Source organism: Dendrobates tinctorius, unplaced genomic scaffold (assembly GCF_039654945.1).
Source record: "Dendrobates tinctorius isolate UK_male_01 unplaced genomic scaffold, ASM3965494v1 ptg000062l, whole genome shotgun sequence".
NCBI classification, from domain to species: domain Eukaryota; kingdom Metazoa; phylum Chordata; class Amphibia; order Anura; family Dendrobatidae; genus Dendrobates; species Dendrobates tinctorius.
In genome coordinates, this window is record NW_027361730.1 from 3,162,970 (window position 1) to 3,184,067 (window position 21,098).

General features: G+C 43.1%; 2 protein-coding genes across 2 annotated transcripts in view; one reads left to right on the top strand and one right to left on the bottom strand.

Annotated features, from left to right (window-relative positions):
- Positions 1 to 12,485, top strand: part of LOC141092893 (V-type proton ATPase subunit F) — a 29,924-nt gene extending 17,439 nt beyond the window's left edge. The window contains exons 2-3 of the mRNA XM_073579221.1: positions 5,082 to 5,626; positions 11,337 to 12,485. Of these exons, the coding sequence (XP_073435322.1) occupies positions 5,185 to 5,626; positions 11,337 to 11,449 (555 nt within the window). The 5' untranslated portion in view covers positions 5,082 to 5,184 and the 3' untranslated portion in view covers positions 11,450 to 12,485. The remainder of the gene's footprint in view (positions 1 to 5,081; positions 5,627 to 11,336) is intronic.
- Positions 12,486 to 14,477: 1,992 nt separating this feature from the next.
- The window catches only part of LOC141092856 (uncharacterized), an 82,550-nt gene continuing 75,929 nt past the window's right edge, over positions 14,478 to 21,098 (bottom strand). Inside the window, exons 16-18 of the mRNA XM_073579171.1 lie at positions 18,664 to 18,768; positions 16,787 to 16,878; positions 14,478 to 14,723 (exon numbers count right to left, since the gene is read on the bottom strand). Of these exons, the coding sequence (XP_073435272.1) occupies positions 14,627 to 14,723; positions 16,787 to 16,878; positions 18,664 to 18,768 (294 nt within the window). The 3' untranslated portion in view covers positions 14,478 to 14,626. The remainder of the gene's footprint in view (positions 14,724 to 16,786; positions 16,879 to 18,663; positions 18,769 to 21,098) is intronic.

Here is a 21,098-nt window from a genome sequence, read left to right on the forward strand (position 1 = left end):
CCTCAGCTGCACTCTGCCCTGTCACTGCGCTCTGCCCTGTCCCTGCACTCTGCTCTGTTCCCTCAGCTGCGCTCTGCCCTGTCACTGCGCTCTGCCCTGTCCCCTCAGCTGCGCTCTGCCCTATCACTGCGCTCTGCCCTGTCCCCTCAGCTGCGCTCTGCCCTGTCCCCTCAGCTGCGCTCTACCCTGTCACTACGCTCTGCCCTGTCCCCTCAGCTGCGCTCTGCCCTGTCACTGTGCTCTGCCCTGTCCCCTCAGCTGCGTTCTGCCCTATCACTGCGCTCTGCCCTGTCCCCTCAGCTGCGCTCTGCCCTGTCCCTGCGCTCTGCCCTGTCCCCTCAGCTGCACTCTGCCCTGTCACTGCGCTCTGCCCTGTCCCTGCACTCTGCCCTGTCCCCTCAGCTGCGCTCTGCCGTCACTGCGCTCTGCCCTGTCCCCTCAGCTGCGCTCTGCCCTGTCCCCTCAGCTGCGCTCTGCCCTGTCACTGCGCTCTGCCCTGTCCCCTCAGCTGCGCTCTACCCTGTCACTGCGCTCTGCCCTGTCCCCTCAGCTGCGCTCTGCCCTGTCACTGCGCTCTGCCCTGTCCCCTCAGCTGCGCTCTTCCCTGTCCCTGCGCTCTGCCCTGTCCTCTCAGCTGCGCTCTGTCCTTTCCCTGCCGCTGCTCTCTTTTTGGGTATGTGCACACGTTGTGGATTGTGCTGCGGATTTAGCTGAATTCGCAGGTAAAATGACCTGTGCTTTACCTGCAGATTTGGTGCAGATTTTGTGCGGATTTCGCCTGCATTTTTACACCTGCGTAGTCCTATAATGGAATGGGTGTAAAAATGCTGCGGATTCCGTACAAAGAAGTGACATGCTGCAGAAAATAAACCGCAGCAAATCTGCGTAGAATTTTCCGCAGCATGTGCACAGCGGATTTGGTTTTCCATGGGATAACATGGTACTGTGCACCGCATGGAAAACTGCTGCTTCCTCTGCCTGTGCCGCCGCTCTCTTCTCTTTCTCTGCCTGTGCCAACGCTCTCTTCTCTGTGCCGCTACGCTCTGCATGCACCTGAGTTTTGTACAGGCCACAATATGTTTTGCGCTGTACACAAGAAATGGCCGTCAGTGTCAGTATAACTTCAAGGAAATCTATCAGCAGAATTCACATTCCAATCTGCCTGCATTAGCAGACCTGATGAGGCTGGTGAACTGACTGCAAATCCATGTCTGGTTGGCTGGATAATCCTGCATGAAGGTTTCGCTGCCTGAATCTCCGCTGGGCGTTTTCTGAGCGCTAGTCGGGTTGTGAAATTCTCATCTTATAAGGTCCCAGGATTATACAATCATTCCTACAAGCCGTGCACCAACCGGAGGAGCACAGGAGGGAGCGCTGAGTAATTACAGGGGGTGGGAGGGTGAATGCACAGGTTGCACAGCCTGGAGCTGTAATACTCCTATGTCACGGGGAGCGCTGCTCCTGCAGCTGTACATTCTATCATCCCACAAGGGAGAGACGGATGTGAACTACAGCTCTGGAATGTAATACAGCAGGTAGCTCAGGATCAGTAATGAAATGTTATAATTCTGTATGGAGGCCTATGTGGTGCCTATAATACTGTATGGAAGACTATGTGGTGCCCGTAATACTGTATGGAGGACTATGCGGTGCCCATAATACTGTATGGAGGACTATGCGGTGCCCATAATACTGTATGGAGGACTATGCGGTGCCCATAATTCTGTATGGAGGACTATGCAGTACCCATAATACTCTATGGAGGACTATGCGGTGCCCGTAATACTGCATAGAGGACTATGTAGTGCCCATAATACTGTATGGAGGACTATGTGGTGCCCATAATACTGTATTGAGGACTATGTGGTGCCTATAATACTGTATGGAGGACTATGCGGTGCCCATAATACAGTAATGTATGGAGGACTATGTGGTGCCCATAATTCTGTATGGAGGACTATGCAGTGCCCATAATACTCTATGGAGGACTATATGGTGCCCGTAATACTGCATGGAGGACTATGCAGTGCCCATAATACTGTATGGAGGACTATGTGGTGTCCATATTTCTGTATGGAGGCCTATGTGGTGCCCATAATTATGTATGGAGGAATACATGGTGTCTCATAAATCTGTATGGAGGACTATGTGGTGCCCATAATTTTGTATGGAGAGATACGTGGTGTCCCATAATTCTGTATGGAGGCCTATGTGGTGCCCATAATTCTGTATGGAGGACTACATGGTGTCCCATAATTCTGTATGGAGGACTATGTGGTGCCCATAATTTTGTATGGAGAGATACGTGGTGTCCCATAATTCTGTATGGAGGCCTATGTGGTGCCCATAATTCTGTATGGAGGACTACATGGTGTCCCATAATTCTGTATGTAGGACTATGTGGTGCCCATAATTTTGTTTGGAGAGATACGTGGTGCCCCATAATTCTGTATGGAGGACTATGCTGTGCCCATAATTCTGTATGGAGGACTATGTGGTGCCCATAATTTTGTATGGAGAGATACGTGGTGTCCCATAATTCTGTATGGAGGCCTATGTGGTGCCCATAATTCTGTATGGAGGACTACATGGTGTCCCATAATTCTGTATGGAGGACTATGTAATGCCCATAATTTTGTTTGGAGAGACACGTGTTGCCCCATAATTCTGTATGGAGGACTATGCGATGCCCATAATTCTGTATGGAGGACTATGTGGTGCCCATAATTTTGTATGGAGAGATACGTGGTGTCCCATAATTCTGTATGGAGGACTATGTGGTGCCCATAATTTTGTTTGGAGAGATACGTGGTGCCCCATAATTCTGTATGAAGGACTATGCGGTGCCCAAAATACTGTATGTAGGGATATGTGGTGTACTGTATGCTATGCCAGGCCTGCCATTGCCATTAATGATCCCTCTTCTGGATTCTTCTGTTTGGTTCTTGTATGTGCGGTGATGGCGCTGACATCCTTGTGTTCAGACATCTTTTCTCCAAGTCTCTAAATTAAAATGTCCACTATTGTACTAATGTACGGCGAGGGGTTCCGTCGGTCCCCGCAGCTAATCGCACGGGTACCGGGAGGCTTTCGCCGCTCAGACCGGCAGGCAGCAACGCTGCCTGGCTGGTCCGGGTGAATTTTAGCCCCCCCTGCAGATACGAACGCTTCGATTGGCTGGGCTGTGTAGCATCTACCATGGAACGCTTGTTGGGACAAAGTGATCACTATACCCCCTACGTCAATCCTTGGGGGTGTAGGTTCCAAAATGGGGTCACTTTTTAACTTCAAAGTAACACAGGTCAGATTTGCAAAAAATGGCCTGGGCATTAAGGTGAAAACAGGCCTGCGGCCCTAAAGGATTAAATGAATCGTAGTGCGGAAAGATCTGCAGCATATGAACAACGGTGCAGCTTTTAGTAGAATTAGGATGCTGAAATGATGCAGATTTGGCGTGGGATATACGGCAAAAGAACCCATGGTGTAATTCCGCGGTCTCAAAGCCTAAGGCTGTGTGCACACGCTGCGGATTTTGCTGCGGTTCCGCAGCGGTTTTGGCTGCTGCGGACCCGCAGCAGTTTCTGCTGCGGTGTACAGTACCATGATTCCCTATGGGAATCAAAAACCGCAGTGCAGACGGTGCGGAATTTTCCGCGCGGATTATCTGCGGTTTTCAATCCGCAGAAAGAATTGACATGTCAATTCTTTCTGCGGATTCTCCTGCGGTTTGCCATCTCCTCTATTGAGGAGATGAAAAACCGCAGGACAAAACCGCAGAGCAATCCGCAGGTAAAACCGCAGGTATTTTGACCTGCGGTTTCACCTGCGGATTTTACAAAATCCGCGCGGATGAATCCGCACCTAATCCGCAGCGTGTGCACACAGCCTTAATGTTGAGTTGTACATTACTGTAGGTGGGCCCCTAAAATTAATTCCCTTGGTGGGCCCTAGACACCCCAGTCTGACTCTGATCAGAAGTCTGAGCAGTTTCCCAATTGATCATTTGAAAACAGCTGATCGTCGGGGGTGCCGAATGTCGGACCCTGACCAATCAGACCTTGATGACCTATCTTAAGGATGGGTACTATAATCAATGATAAAGTAGTGGACAGCCAGCTATTGGCAGAAGGGAGCTGTGACAAGAACAATATGCACTGATGTGCAGCAGACTCCTTGATATCTCATGTCCAGACCTGTCCTTTTATAGGTTGTTGTTCCTGGCAACCAGTCACAGATATCCAAACCTAGAAGTAACTGAAGCATGCAGAATCTATTTTATTTCCATGCCTGCTAACAAAGGAGCCTTATGAATCAGAGGCAGCCACACGTAACTGGAGTTTTCTTACCATGTATTTATTGGATCATATATCCCCAACACTCCTACAAGACTTTTCTTATTGGCATCTGCTTATCAGATCACATCTCACAAGACATAATTTGTCTTGTATAGAAATAGATTTTTGAAACTTCAGAAATGAATTTCGAAAAGAGTGTCAAGTATCTGTGAAAGATATCACTTGTCTTTTACTTATGATTATTTATGAAATATACATAACTTTGTGAATTTTATTTGGGTTCATTCCGACCTCCATTCTTTTAAGTGCAAAAATAATATATATTAAAAAACCTGGCACAATATTAATGTTAAATATGCCTGAATGTGTAAAAAAATAATTACGATGATGGCATAATGTGCTAAGTGGGCATTCTGCATTTAGTTCTTATCTCCATGGCATCCTGATGTCACAACAATAGTAAAGACTCTTGCACTGCCTGCAAGTTAGTGGTTACCAGACCAGCCAGCTGTGACAGAAGAGGAATTACTAAGGTGCCCAGTGAACACACATTTGAAAGGGAGGTAATCGGCACATTCATGGCCTGGCTAATGCACATCTACACCTCCCATATCCAGTAGGTGGATTTCTAGCAGTGAAAACCTTATTACTAAGTGACGGATCAGATTAGTGACTTCTTCTGATACAACACAGAAGCTTGAAGTAACCTGCGTAGGTATAAATCTCCATATGAAGTCACAGTAATAATATTAATTTCATTTTCATTCATTACTTTTGATATTCCAGGCTTCTTCTTCCATCCGACAACCATGCAATTCAGTTAATTTAGTCCCTTGCTGCATTTAACAAGTATTTCCAAGTGTGAGAGAACTGGTTACAATCAACCATAATGGCTCAGGAATTAAATTTAACCACTCAGAAACAAGAATTTCTAAAAGAGTCTAACCTGAAAGAGATACAGACCCGCATGAACTGGTGGCGTAAATATAGACAGAACTTGCAGGCTGTGTCCCATGAAACATCAAAGATGAAAGCCAAAGTGAAAGATCATTTAAAGCTGCCAACTATTACTCATCCAAGTCTTCAGGCAAAGACGGAAAAGAAAAAACAGGATCGGGAGCCATCAAACAGACAGAGAGATCAAATGGAAACTAGCACAACAGAATCCCAGATGAAGCCCGTCAGTGGTGAAACTCGAAGTCTGCTCTACCATGGCACATCCAAGGAGGAAAAAGGGAGGTACCACTACCTAAAAATAAGGAATAGCCTTGGACCGGAGGAGAAATACTACTACCCTTTAGCTACAAGTTGGGTCTATGGGTGGCATGTAGGTAAGTCAAATGTTTATCACTTAATTACAGGCGCAAGGTATCCTCATTTTGTGCTAGTTTGTGGTCCATAAGATACAATACAACACACAGATACAGCTATGAGCCTCAGACTTTCTTACATTGTAAATCTCCCTCGTACAAGAAAGTTATTGCATTCATTGCACAGTTTTTAACAATACGGATTATGAATTTTAATTGACTTCAGGCCCTTTTAGCGAGGCCAATGAGAAGGGTGGAAGAATGTTCATATTACCATTTATTTCTACTATTGATCAATGTATATGGGTCTGACAAAATACCAAGTCTCTGATTGTAATACAATTTTCAATGCATTAACCCCTTCACGACCAGAGGTATTTCCGTTTTTGCGTTTTCAATTTTTGCTCCCCTTTCTCCCAAAGCCATAACTTTTTATTTTTAGGTCAATATGGCCATGTGAGGGCTTGGTTTTTTTGCGAGTTATACTTTTGAAAGACACCATTGGTTTTAACATATTGTGTACTGGAAAACAGGAAAAAATTCCAAGTGCTGCGAAATTAAAAAAAAAAAAGGCAATTCCATGTTTTTTTTTACCATGTTCACTAAATGCTAAAACTGACCTGCCATTATGATTCTCCATGTCATTGGAAGTTCATAGACGTCAAAAATGTCTAGGTTCTTTTTTATTTAAGTGGTAGAAAAAAATCCAAAATTTGGTTAAAAAAAATGGCGCCATTTTCCAAGACCTGTAGTGTCACTTTTTCGTGATCTGGTGCTGGGTGAGTGATTATCTTTTGTGCGCCGAGCTGACATTTTCATTGATGCCATTTTGGTGTGGATACAATTTTTTGATCGCCTGTTATTGCATTTTATTGCAATGTAGCGGTGACCAAAAAAACGTAATTCTGACATTTTGAATTTTTTTCTTGTTACACCGCTTAGCGATCGGTTTAATTATTTTTTTAGATTGATAGACTGGGCAATTCTAAACTCGGTGATACCAAATATGTATATTTGATTTTTTTTATTGTTTTATTTTGAATGGGGCGAAAGGGGGGTGATTTGAAATTTTATATTTTTTTAATATTAAAAAAAAAACATTTTTGCATGCTTCAATAGTCTTTATGACTAGAAGCTGCACTACTTCGATTGCTTTCAAGCAGGGGCCCAATATGCCCAATCTAGATGTATACTATTCTCAGCAGATTGGAAAATTAAAACTTAACATTTATTATTATATTTAAAATATCATTAAAGTGCCAAATAGTGCAAAAAAGTGCTCGTGCCAAGAAAAAGTGCAAGTAAAATAGCAACCTGTCCTATACCGCCTATTCTATTAGACGGACCAATCAACCTTGTATATTTTATCAGGTCGTTATACTAGATATATCCTGCTACCAGCAGATTTATACACAGTATATCCCGCTTTTTATTGGATTTCAATATCTCTTGTTGGAGATCATGTGATGGGGTCACCGATGGGCAGGATTTACGACGCACTTCCGGTAAGCTCAAGTTAAATGCCGCTGTCAGCTGACATGTGCCTGGAAAGGTGCAGGCTCAGCACCAGAGCACGCATTAAACGGGGTGTCTGACATCCTCATACTATTACGCCCGATGTCGGAAAGGGGTTAAAAGATTCAATCATTTGTCGGAAGCACTTTCCTTCATGTAACTAGGAATGAGCTGCCCGCAATAATGAAACTGTGGGCGAAGGATTGCAATAATGATCATTCTAACTCATAGAGTGCCAATGTTTGTTCCGCGTAAATGGAGCAAAATGAGCGCTGATCAACTTGCTTATTCATTTCTATTGGTGAAAGATAGAAGTAGAAAAGTTTTATGTAATTAAACTTTCATTTTACATTTTAATAATTTTTTCCATCATGGAAAGTTATTAAAATTGCAAATCAATTTATTAGGGAATTTTTCTTCATTCGTATAAAAATAGCTTAGTTACCCACCGATAACCGTGCTTCTCGGAACCCATGACAGCACCACGGAGAGAGGGGGTCCGCCCATCAAGGACAGGAACCTACAGATAAAAGGCGGCACCTCTCCTCCGCCCCCAGTTGGTTACAGAGCATCAGAGGGTCTCCCGGTTAGTTAACAACAAAAGTATATACATAACATTATAATATTGCATATTATGGAGAAGCACCGTGTCTAAACGAAAAACACTCTACACACATTAAACCGTGCTCACCGCACACGTGAAGGGGGGGGATAAGCGGGTGCTGTCATGGGTTCCGAGAAACACCGTTATCGGTGAGTAACTAAGCTATTCTCGCTCACCCATGACAGCACCACGGAGAGAATTTCAGAGATTGGTAGCTTAGGGAGAGACCACCGCCTGAAGGACCCTTCTCCCGAAGGTCAGGTCAGACGTAGAGGCTAGATCTAAATGATAGTGTCTGAAAAAGGTGGAAGGTGTTGACCAGGTAGCCGCCTTACAGATCTGTTCTATTGATACCTCTGATCTTTCTGCCCATGAGGTCGCTATTGCCCTTGTAGAGTGAGCTTTTAAACCCTCCGGGATGGTATTCCCGCTGGATGAATACGCCAGGGCAATCGCATCCCTTATCCACCTTGCTAGGGTACTCTTGGATGCCTTGAGTCCCTTCCGGGGTCCCTGGAAACACACAAAGAGAGACCCTTCCTTCCTGCATCCCTTGGTGGCCTCTAAGTACTGAACTGGGCACCTCCTCACATCTAGGGTGTGAAATCTCTCCTCTCCCCTATTCCTAAGATTTGAGCAGAAGGAAGGAAGGACTACTTCTTGGGACCTGTGGAAGTGTGTCGCTACCTTAGGTAGATATGCCGGGTCAGGTTTCAATATGACTCTATCGTCTAGGATTTTAGTGAACGGTGGTATCGCTGACAGAGCTTGAATATCGCTCACCCTGTGAGCGGATGTTAGGGCCACTAGAAGTACATTCTTTAATGATAGGGTTTTTAGGGGTGCTGACTGGATGGGCTCGAATGGGGGCCCTGTTAGTGCAGACAATACTAGGTTTAGATCCCATGATGGTAATTTCTGGGTAATTTCTGGGTAATTATTGGTCTAGACCTGGCTGCGGCCCTAATAAACTGTGCTGCCCAGGGGTTGCCTGCCACGTCCTGGTTATACAGGGCACCTAGGGCCGCTATCTGTACCTTCAATGTGTTAGTCGCCGGCCCCTGTTCTAAACCCTTTTGCAGAAATTCGAGAATTTTGTCAATCTGGACTCCATCCTGAACCCTTGCCCAGAAGCTGGACAGAAATTTCCTCCAAGTTCTCCCATAGGCTCTGGTTGTGATCAGTTTCCTACTCTTTTATAGCGTAGAAACCAGGTTTTCGGAGAACCCCCTCCCCCTCAGCAGTGCCCTTTCAAATTCCATGCTGTTAAATGGAGGTTCACTGCCCGAGGGTGTAACATGGGTCCTTGGGACAGTAGGTCCGGGAGATCTGGTAGGCCCAAGGGTCGGTTATTGACAGTATTCTCAGCCAGGAGAACCAGGTTCTTTTTGGCCAAAAGTGTGCTATTAGTATCATTCTTGCTTTGTCTTCTCTGACTTTCCTTATGACTGCTGGGATGAGAATGGACGGTGGAAAGGCATACATTAGGCCCTGTGTCCACGGAAGCATAAACGCATCCAGGGTCCGGGAATTTCCACTGGGGTTTAGGGAACAGAATGCTTCTACTTTTTTGTTTTTGTGGTCGGCAAACAGATCCATGTCCAGGGTTCCCCACATTTTTACAATCTGCCGAAAAATGGACTGTTTTAGAACCCATTCTCCCTGGTGTAACTGGGTGCGACTCAGAAAGTCTGCTCTCTGGTTTTCTGTTCCCCGTATATGTAGTGCAGAGAGGGATAGTAGGTTTTTCTCAGCTAGGGAGAAGATTTTGGAGGATGTATTCATTAGTGTTCGGGACCTGGTTCCCCCCTGATGATTTATGTAGGCCACCGTCACCCGATTGTCCGAAAATATGCGGACGTGATGACCCCGTAGCACAGGTAGGAAGTGTTTTAGGGCATAACCCACTGCCAATAGTTCCCTTTGGTTCGAGGAGGCTTCTAGTTCCTGACCTCCCCATTCCCCCTGAGCCACCCTGTTGCTCATATGTGCTCCCCATCCCCTGGGACTGGCATCCGTGGTAATTATGTGTCATTTTTATTACCCAGGGAATCCCTTTGGATAGGTTGTCTCTGTTTCTCCACCAAGCTAGGGAATGAATAGTTTTGGAGTCTAGTGTAACGTGACCTTCCAAGTGACCTCCTAATGCTAACTGGTTGGCTAAAACATCCCATTGGAGATCTCTCGTATGTAGCTGCACCCACTGGACCGCTGGCAGGCAGGCAGAAAGGGACCCTAGTAGTGACATCGCTTTTCTTAGTGTCATGGAAGGGTTCTGAATCGCTCTTGCTACCATCTGAGCAATCCTCTCTTTTTTGCGGTCTGGAAGGTAACACTCCTGGGTGTTTGAGTCCATTGTCCTTGATGGGCGGACCCCCTCTCTCTGTGGTGCTGTCATGGGTGAGAGAGAAATATATGTGAGTGGCTTCCAATTCACTGGCTTTACCCATGTTTATTTACCTATATTGAAATCAGAACATACTCAGTTCGAGTACAGATAATGGCAGTGAAAGCATTAGCACTTATTTCTTTCTCTGTGTTCAGTTTTTCTGACCAGTCTCTTGCAGCTTCTACTTCCACACCAATAAGACCTGTAATGTCTATAGTATGTGTCAATATGATTTGCAAAGTTTCATAACTTTGTACAATGGACAAAATCAGCTTACTTCACAGTGCTCAATGGACCACCATGGAATACTACATTAGCTGTTACAGTGTGAAATGTATGGTTGGATGTAGCCATAGGATGGGTTTATTTCTCATTTTCACAATTCCTTTCAAGGACAGTCATTATCAGAGTTATTTATAACAGTTAAGGAGAAAATGTTGGGTCTCGACTATCCTCAGTTACGATAACAACATGGGTGCAGATATCTTTATCCTAATAAGGTGTTTATTTAAAAAAGACGTTTTATCCTGCAGCGCCACATATGCTAATGAGTCAGGAGTCAGGACTAGTCCAGTGGGGCGTCTTTTCTCCCCGATTAGCCATTTCCTGAATTTTTTAATCATTCTCTTCTGGGACATGATTGATAGCCTGCATAATGACTACCAAGACAAGTTGTCAATGACTGCCTGAGATGTGTAATTAGAAGATCTGAGGCACGACTAGCCCAGGGATAGATTCGACCCTTTGGTCTACTTCTATTTATTACCACATATGACACTGTATGATAATACTATTCTTCAAATATTGCACTGTTAGTAATAAAACAACATATAAGAATACAGAATTCTGAGTCACACTGCTATAGTAGCGATTGGTGACAGTAAGGGGATCTGTCGGTTCCTTTAGTTCAGGAATGCCTCATGCTAGCCATCATTTGGGCACAGTGGTTATGCCTGTGTGACTACCCCATCAAACATGTATGGTTTGTTGAACAGTAATACCATTTTTACAATCCATTCCTTTTTTTACCCTTTGCTTTTTTATTTACTCCCAACATGTGACATTCTCTAAAGTACATTTGATTTATAACCAAACTGCAAATGACCCTTATATGTCTAAAAATTATGTTATGCTTAATAACTTTTTACTTGTTTCCACTGTTACCAATATGTAAGTATTAATTCCATACTGCAATAATAACTAAAATGATCTCTCTTTGCCAGGTAATTTTGTAGACAACTGTCCCCAATTTCGACGCTGTCGTATTGTGAGTGACACCTTCTACAGGAAGAATGGAATACCCACTCAACCAAAACATACAGACATGGCCTTGTAGCCTTGCAAATGGCAATTACTGAAATCTTTTTAAAAAATGTCATTTTTTTGCATTTGATGTGTGAGTAGCTGCAAATAACAAATTCGATGCACTAAATGGCTTCTTGTAGTTTTGTGGTAAAATGATAGCAACATGATTCTTTATGTTCAAATAATATTTAGTGAAAATAAAATCGATAATTATAAGGAAAACACTAATAGAAACCAACAAATATAAATAAATCTCATGGGCAATAAACCCACAATTGCAGCGGCTATCAGATACTGTTGGCACCATAATTTGGTGATTGTCCTGTTGATGGCAACATCAGGATGGGGATTCTCTTTAGGCAGGAGTATGAAAAATTACTGTCTTTAATGAGCTCACCATTGGCATGAAATGTGAGTGGATTTTGTCTGGATACCATTTTTCTACTCCCTTATAGAGTTTTTTCATCTGGATTTTTTGGGGTGGAATGCATGCCAACATTTGCACCCAAATAATATTCCAACCTACCTGTATTATAATTTACCTGCATTGTTGCTTTTTAATTTATGAAAATAAGCATCATGTCCGTTTTTCTTTTCTTTTCCAAATTTGACATTGTAATTAAAGAAAATCCATACAGAAGTCCTGCAGATTCTAAACAAGTGTGTAAAGGCCCCATAGAGTCGGCAGAACTCACCGATATCGGTGGGATTGACCAACTGTCTAATGTGTATGGGGGCTTCCCAACAGATGACTGTTGGGGGAGAGATTTATCCGGTCTGCTGAATTTCATCTGTTCATCCTTTTGTTCACCCTGGAGATAAGTCGCTACCAGAGGCCAGATACAGTCTAGTTGGAATGTGGCCAGAAGTATGTAAATCGCATTCTTTGTCATATTAGACAGGACAACCACTGTAAGTGTTTACAAGGTGTACAATTGAACTGTATGCATCACAAACTCCCTCTTCTTGTGCTTACAAGTAGGAACTGCCCTATTTCCTTATAAATTTGTAATAAAATCTTATGTGCATAAAAATAAAATATTAAAGAGAATGTTTCAAAAATTTAATTCTAGTTTTATTAGTTTTGTCTAAAATATTTAACCTCTCTCTCTCTTCTGGTATCTTTCCCTCCTCATTTAAGCATGCCATCATACATCCACTACTTAAAAGCCATTCCTCGACCAAAACTGTGCCGCTAACTATAGACCTGTCTCTAGTCTTCCCTTCATCTCTAAACTCCTGGAACGCCTGGTCCACTCCCGTCTTATCCGCTATCTCTCAGATAACTTTCTTCTCGACCCTCTCCAATCCGGTTTCCGCTCTTCTTCACACTCTTCTGAAACTGCCCTCACTAAAGTCTATAATGATCTACTAACAGCTAAATCAAACGGTCATTACTCCATACTAATTCTCTTGGATCTCTCTGCAGAATTCGACACTGTGGAACATCAGCTCTTCCTCACTATGCTCCATTCCATTGGCCTCAAGGACACCGTTCTCTCCTGGTTCTCCTCCTATCTCTCTGACCGCTCCTTTACTGTATCTTTTGCTGGTTCCTCCTCCTCTCATCTTCCCCTTACTGTTGGGGTTCCTCAAGGATCAGTCCTAGGCCCTCTCCTCTTCTCTTTGTACACTGCCCCTATTGGTCAAACAATCAGTAGATTTGGTTTCCAGTACCATCTCTATGCTGATGACACCCAATTATATGCTTCTTCTCCTGACATCATGCCTGCCTTTTTGGAAAACACCAGCGATTGTCTAAACACTGTCTCTAACAACATGTCCTCACTATATCTGAAACTGAACCTGTCAAAGACTGAACTCCTTGTGTTTGCTCCCTCTACTAATGTACCTATACCCGACATTGCCATTTCCGTGTGTGGTTCCACTATTACTCCCCAGCAACATGCCCGCTGTCTTGGGGTGATACTTGACTCTGAGCTTTCCTTTGCCCCCCACATACGATCACTGGCTCGCTCTTGTTATCTGCACCTCAAAAACGTTTCTAGAATGGGACCTTTTCTTACTTTTGACTCCTCAAAAACTCTTACTGTTTCTCTTATTCATTCTCGTCTCGACTATTGTAACTCTCTTCTAATCGGTCTCCCTCTTACCAAACTCTCCCCCCTCCAATCTGTCTCGAATGCTGCAGCCAAGATCATATTCCTCGCCAATCGTTACACCGACACCTCTACCTTGTGCAAGTCATTACACTGGCTACCTATCCACTCCAGAATCCAGTACAAACTTATTACCCTCACCCACAAAGCTCTCCATGGCTCAGCACCACCCTACATCTCCTCCCTTGTTTCAGTATAACACCCTACCTGCGCCCTCCGTTCTGCTGATGACCTGAGGTTAGCATCCTCAATAATCAGAACCTCCCACTCCCGTCTCCAAGATTATATACGTGCTGCGCCAATTCTTTGGAATGCACTTCCCAGGTCAATACGATTAGTCCCCAATCCCCACAATTTTAAGCGTGCCCTGAAAACGCATTTATTCAGACTGGCCTACTGCCTCAGCACATGAACCTAATCTATCCCTATGTGGCACAGCCAAAAGTTTTTACCATAACCAGGTTCCCCACATCATGTTCCCACATGCTTTATGCATCCATTAGCCCTCTGTGTCTGAACTGTTACACACTTAACATTATGGCTGGTCCATACAATCAGGGCAATTGTTACCACCCACTTTTCGTGTCTACCTTTTTTCCTCATAGATTGTAAGCTTGCGAGCAGGGCCCTCATTCCTCTTGGTATCTGTTATGATCTATGTGATTATTGTTATGCTGTAATGTCTATTGTCTGTACATGTCCCCTCTGAAACGTAAAGTGCTGCGGAATATGTCGGCGCTATAGAAATAAAATATATTATTATTATTGTCCAAAAATAACATGTAGAGCTACACATATGCCGACAAGTGAGTGAATAACAATGTATCAGTACTGCACAGATCACTGCTCTTCTTTTACTGACACTGGAAGACAGATAACGCAATCAGCATCATATATCGAGTACAGGTTACCACTGACGTATTTACCAATCACTCAGACTTAAAATCTCTCATAATACAGTTTAATCATAGTACTAAACACGGAGTGCAGCATTGCACATTGTCTTGGAATCTCCAGAGAAATAATCTTATATATAATCAACACTGAGTTGCCTGTTTCAAGATCCAGCAGCTGGTCTGACCTGTTCTTCAGTGCCTTTCTACTTCACTCAACTCTGATCCGCTGTCCTCTTGCTTTTTGCCAGTAAGTACAGGATCCAGCAACTCTTTGAAACTGGTCATGTTTCTGTTATTGGGGAAATATAGTAAGATGTCATTGATAAATGACTGTTATATGCAATACAAAAGTGGTGTACTCAGGTAAAGCAGCTATGGTGTGGGAGGGACGTGTCCTGAGACAAGCCCCTCTGCCTTCGTAGAAGAAAAATCCAACACTGTCTGTCTCATGATGCAGGAAAGATGTATATCTTTGTACCGTGTTAGCCAGCAGATAGAAAAATATTCAGAATTGAGAGTCCTCAGTGGTTGATACCTTTTAATGGCTAACTGAAAAGATGGTAACAAATTGCCAGCTTTCGAGACTACTCAGGTCTCTTCATCAGGCATAGACTAATGCAAAATCTGAAGAGTCACATATTTATGCACAATACAGCACAGAAAAAATGCAATAGATGAGACAAATGACGTGAAGCAGAATAATGATTATGGGAGAGGGAAAAACAGAAATATTGGACCAGTTCATAGACAAGGATTCCGGATGTTTTATTCTCCTCTGATATGGGTCTCCTAATGTGTTGTGATGCCCCCACACGGTCTTAGGAGCAAATTCCTTAATTGATGTAAAAAGACATAAATCCAAGCGACACATTCATTCCAGCATTGAGAGAGTCAAAGGTCGTCATAAATTTATACTCACAGACTCTTCTCTTTCTCTGAGATGTGAAGTTACCTTTCAATACCAGTAATTTCATATCTATGGTGCTGTGGTCCATCATACAAAAATGTTTTGCCACAGGTAGATCCGTTCTGTTTTTTCTTATTGTGTGACGATGAGCATTCATCCTTGTTCTAAGCTTTTGCCCTGTCTCCCCCACATACAGACTCCCAGTTGGACATTTAGTACAAATAATTAAGTACAACACATTAGATGTAATGCACCTGAAAGTACCTGGGATCTTGTAGTCTTGATGTGACAGGGCAAAAGCTTAGAACAAGGATGAATGCTCATCGTCACACAATAAGAGAAAAAAGAATGGATCTACCTGTGGCAAAACATTTTTGTATGATGGACCACAGCACCATAGATATGAAATTACTGTTATTGAAAGGTAACTTCACATCTCAGAGAAAGAGAAGAGTCTGTGAGTATAAATTTATGACGACCTTTGACACTCTCAATGCTGGAATGAATGTGTCGCATGGATTTATGTCTTTTTACATCAACTAAGGAATTTGCTCCTAAGACCGTGTGGGGGCATCACAACACATTAGGAGACCCATATCAGAGGAGAATAAAACATCCGGACTCCTTATCTATGAACTGGTCCAATATTTATGTTTCTCCCTCTCCCATAATCATTATTCTACTTCACGTCACTTGTCTCATCTATTGCATTTTTTCTGTGCTGTATTGTGCATAAATATGTGACTCTTCAGATTTTGTATTAGTCTATGCCTGATGAAGAGACCTGAGTAGTCTCGAAAGCTTTCAATGTGTTACCATCTTTTCAGTTAGCCATTAAAAGGTATCATCCACTGAGGACTCTCAATTCTGAATATTTTTCTGTCTCATGATGGTATGTGCAGATGTGGTAGAGCCATTTTTTTGTGCTTTTCACAACTTACAGCTAAAAATGAATGTACATGTACAATTATATGCTCTAGTTTTAGCAGGATGATTTATTGCTGTTACTATTTCTGACATTAATTTTATACACATAGAGAATGAATAAACTTAAAGGGGGTTTCCTCAAGATCTGTACGAGTGCACTGCTTCCCAGCCTGCCTATGGGGTACTTGATTTACTGTGATGATCAGCAGCATCGTCGCATCACTGGCCCAATGTGTGCGATCGCCGATGTTTTTATGTGAAGCAGCTTTGCCTCTTCAGATCCAGTGTTTCAGCCAACTTCAGAGCAGCGCATAAAAGCTGCATTGGAAAAAGCTTGTAAGCGCTGCGCTCCTTGACCAGCCACCAACTATAGATTGCAGCAGTAGCTGGTAACCCAGGCAACGAACAGTAAACAATAGAATTGTAAATCCCTCCATTATTGAGAACAGAGAGCATTTTATAAACAGGTAAATTGCAAAACTTGAATAGGCAGAAGTATATGCTGCATCTGCAATTACCTGTCTCTCCTGGTCTGCATGATGTATGTGCGTTCTCGTTTCACCTTCTCCAGGTGCTCCTTTACTGCAGACTTTTGACGCTCTACATCTCCCTATGTATGGTAAGATTAGAACAATCGCCATAAGTCAGATCAGTCCTTGTCCTTAGTGGGATTTATAATTTACTTTTTCTCTTTTTAGTGACACATTAGGCTCAATTTTTCATGGGAAGTCAACAAGGCTGGGGCCACACAGCGACTTTGGTTGCAAACAAAGTTTGCTAGGTGTTGCTGGTACATCGCAGCGCAATGAAAGTAATTGTGGTTGCATTGTCATCCTGAGGGTACTGCAACCATGAGAAGCAAGTCACAAGAAGTCGAATCCGGGTCTGATTTTTTGCTACTTGTCATAATTCCCTCAGGGATGCATTGAGACCCATACACTTGTATTTTGTTGTGATGTAGGAGAGAAACAGAGCGAACTTCAGTCATGGAACAGGTGTCATGGCCAAAGTCGCCATGTATCCCCAGCCATAGAGGGTTGTCCCACAAACAAAGTTCCTTTTTATCAATAGATCTTACATAAAGACTAGGGAGAAAGTAGCGCAAATATCCAACAAACAATTAGAAAATGTTTGTATCAGATTGTGCTAACCTGATTCATGATTTTATGAGCTTATCTCATTGTTCAGTTGCTGTGGATCCACGGGTTGTCAAAACCTATGAGAATGAAGATATATAGAATTTGTGGAGGTCTTCCACGTTGTTGACTATTCACAGGAAATTTAAAAAAACCGCATGTTTAATAATTTTCTGTGAATTAGTCTCTTCAATAATCGACAGGGCGGGAAGCATCCACAAATTCGCCATATCTTCAATCAATAGATACTGGAATAATAAAAAGTTCCACAATTGGATGTGTTAAAAAATGTTCCTGTGCTGAGATAATCTTATAAATGTGCCCCTGCTGTGTAATAGCTGTGTCTGACCGTGCAGGGACATGGTCTGATCATACCACACTGGGTAGGCAGAACAGTACCTGTAAAAAATGGATGCTATACTGTAGCTCCATAGGGAGTCGGATTGTTTTTTCTCGCACCCTTAAACTTGAATGGGTAAGTTTCATCTGATTTATGGAAGACACTATTGCATGCTTGCATTTTTTTCCGTACAGACTCGGTCAGTTAAAAAAAATTGCTCACCTGCACTGCCACAATGAGTAACAATGGTCACAGGGTGGTCTGTTTTTTTCATTGACAGCTCTTGGGTCATAAATATGGTCCTATGAACAAGTCCTAAGGGTTACCTTAACTTCTTCAAGGTAGAACTAAACTTTTGGTAAATGCTTCCTAACATCTGAGGCAAACTAAATAGAAAGTAAAATGTCTACGTATATTTGTCAGATAGCCATGCTCTTCCCTCGGCTGATCTGCTACAGCCGCTTACCCTCGAATTGTACACAGAAATAATTGTCCCAAAAATATTTATTACAGGTTGTACAATCTAGCTGCTGGCAATTAATTCTCATGGTATGATTTATATCCCATTTATTTGTGTGTTATAGAGTACTTGATTAAAGCCTTATTAGGTACATTGTGGCCAGTGTAATGAGCACACAAATAAGTCGAATACTACATAGTTCTGTATTATAATCCTAAATTTATGATCCAGATGGCGCCAAGCATTATTTGAGGAACACCTGAAACCAATGAAGGAGAGTGTGGTCGTAGTAGAAGGATGAATTTTAAAATATTGCTTTACCCTTAGCATCATCAGAAGGACACATAAGAGGCTATTTGGAGCCTCTGTGTGGAATGTTGCATCTCTGCTCTTTATTTTACACGCGATAGACAGATATACTATGTGTATTGCCAGGTTATCTGCTGTGCACTCGCTCACCTCTGCCAAAGGCTCTGGGGTCAGCTGAGGAGATCTTCTTTGTGTAATGTCCATAAGATCCAACTCAGATTTCCGATTACGAGCTATGGAAAGCCGCTCTTGAAACTAGGAATGGAAATAATAAAGTTATTTATTAATTTCTTTCTACCAATGTATTATTGGAGGCAAACCAAAGCGTTGCGATGAGAAAGGGCTATTTGGAAAGATGAAAACCTGGGTATTAGGGTACCAAAATACTATAGAAAATATACTATACATTCTGGAAAAGGAAATGTAGCTTTCTTCATATGTATTTTTCTTTATCTACCACCAATATACCAAGAAGGAGTTCCTAAATCTAAGTGTAAGGGTGTGACAGGAGCTCTCTGACTGTATTAATATGTGAATCTGCATAGCGTTTCATAGGAACTAATGTAAGTGGTTAATGTAATGTATTGTGATTAATGTATAATGTTATTCATGTATAGTGTATAGGGAAAGTCTAGGGTTAAGATTAGAGTATATAAAGCATAGCCTAGGACTTAGGCTATTGCACACATGCGGAATTCCCGCAGATTTTTTGTGTTTTTGCCGCATTTTTTCGCCGCGAAAACGTATAAAATAAGCAACCCACTGAATTCAATGGCATTCCGCACATGCTGTGCTAATGCTGCGTATTTTTCCGCGGCGGAATCGAATAACGAAAAAATACGCAGCTTGCTCATTGTTTTTGTGGAATCGCGGGAATTTTGCACACATAGGAATGCATTGTTCCACATACTTTCCGCATATGGCTATGACCACCATGTGCAAAGTAAGCGGAAAATGTGCAGATGCTACCCAGGGTCTTGAGGAGAGGAGATTCTCCTCCAGGCCCTGGGTACCATATCCCTGTGAAAAAAAAGAATTCAAATAAAAAGTCGTGATATTCTCACCTTCCGGCGTCCCCCACAGCATCCCCAGGCCTCAGCGATGCTCCCGGCAAGTCCCGTTCCCAGCATTGTCGCAAGACAATGAACTGTGATGACGTAGCGGTCTCGCGAGATGCTACGTCATCTGGGGTCATTGTTGCAAGGCATCGTTGGGAACGGGACTTGCCGGGAGCATCGCTGAGGCCTGGGGACGCTGCGTGGGACGCCGGAAAGTGAGAATAACACGATTTTTTTTTTTAATTATTGCTAACATTATATCTTTTTACTATTGATGCTGCATAGGCAGCATCAATAGTAAAAAGTTGGTCACACTAGTCAAACATGTTTGACAAGCGTAACCAACCTGTCAATCAGTTTCCCAAACGATGCTACAGATTGCTTGGAAAAACGCTAGCATTCTGCAAGCTAATTATGCTTGCAAAATGCTAGTTTTTCGCGGGAATTCCGCATGTGGATTTCTTGCGTATTTCCCGCGGCAGGGAGTTGCGGAATTGCCACGGAAATTTCCACGGGAATTACGCATGTGTGCACATAGCCTTAGAGATTAATTTACAAAGAGGGAAGGTTTAGTTGGGGGCACATTAGATAGGAAGTTTGGTGCATACTGTTAGAAGGTAGTGACTGAAGTTAAATAGGTGAAAGATGAAGTTTCCCCAGCAACAGACTGCTGGGGCAGACAGGTTATTATACAGTGAAATGTTTGGGTCCACCACAGTTTCGGACAAGGCAAGGTCAGTTATTAAGGGGAGAACTTCCTGGTCTTAGCAAGGTAGATGAAAGTTAGAGCTAAAGGTACTGCACACTTAGCGATGTGCCAGCGATCCCGACCAGCGATATGACGCGGTCAGGATCGCTGGTACATCGCTAAGTGGTCGCTAGTGAGCTGCCACACAGGCAGATCTCACCAGCGACATCGCAGGGGTCGGGGGTCGCTACTTACCTGTCAGACGAGGCGATCCTGACGTCCTCCCGCCTGCGTCCAGAAACGGTCCAGGACGTTTTCGCACGATCAGCGATAACCAGCGGGGGAGCGGTCAGAGGAAAGTATCAGACATAGCGATATCGCTAACAATATCGCTATAACGTCACAAAAACCAGTGACGTTATAGCGATATTCCTAGCGATATCGCTTAGTGTGACAGGCCCTTTAGATTAGATAGTATGAAAGTGCAATGTTAGCAAGTAGAAAAGCAAGGTTCAAGGGCAGTGGGCTAGCAGCACAAGAAGTACCTATCGTTGGGCCATATGGGATCCAGTGGAACTCGCTGCATACATTCCTGGAATGTCTGTAGCCTCGAGCTCGAGTCAGTGGCAATTATGTACTACACCGGGAAGCTTAGTAACAGAAATGAAGGTTATGCCCCAAACTGTATGATGCCATCTGCTGAACTGAGACTGTTAAGTAATGTTGGACTGGTTAAGGTAATACCTTCTACTATAATGTTTTATGCCACTAAGATAAATGGCTATTATAGCATATAGATTATTAAACGATGTATTGATTGTTGATTAGTAGGGGTCAGC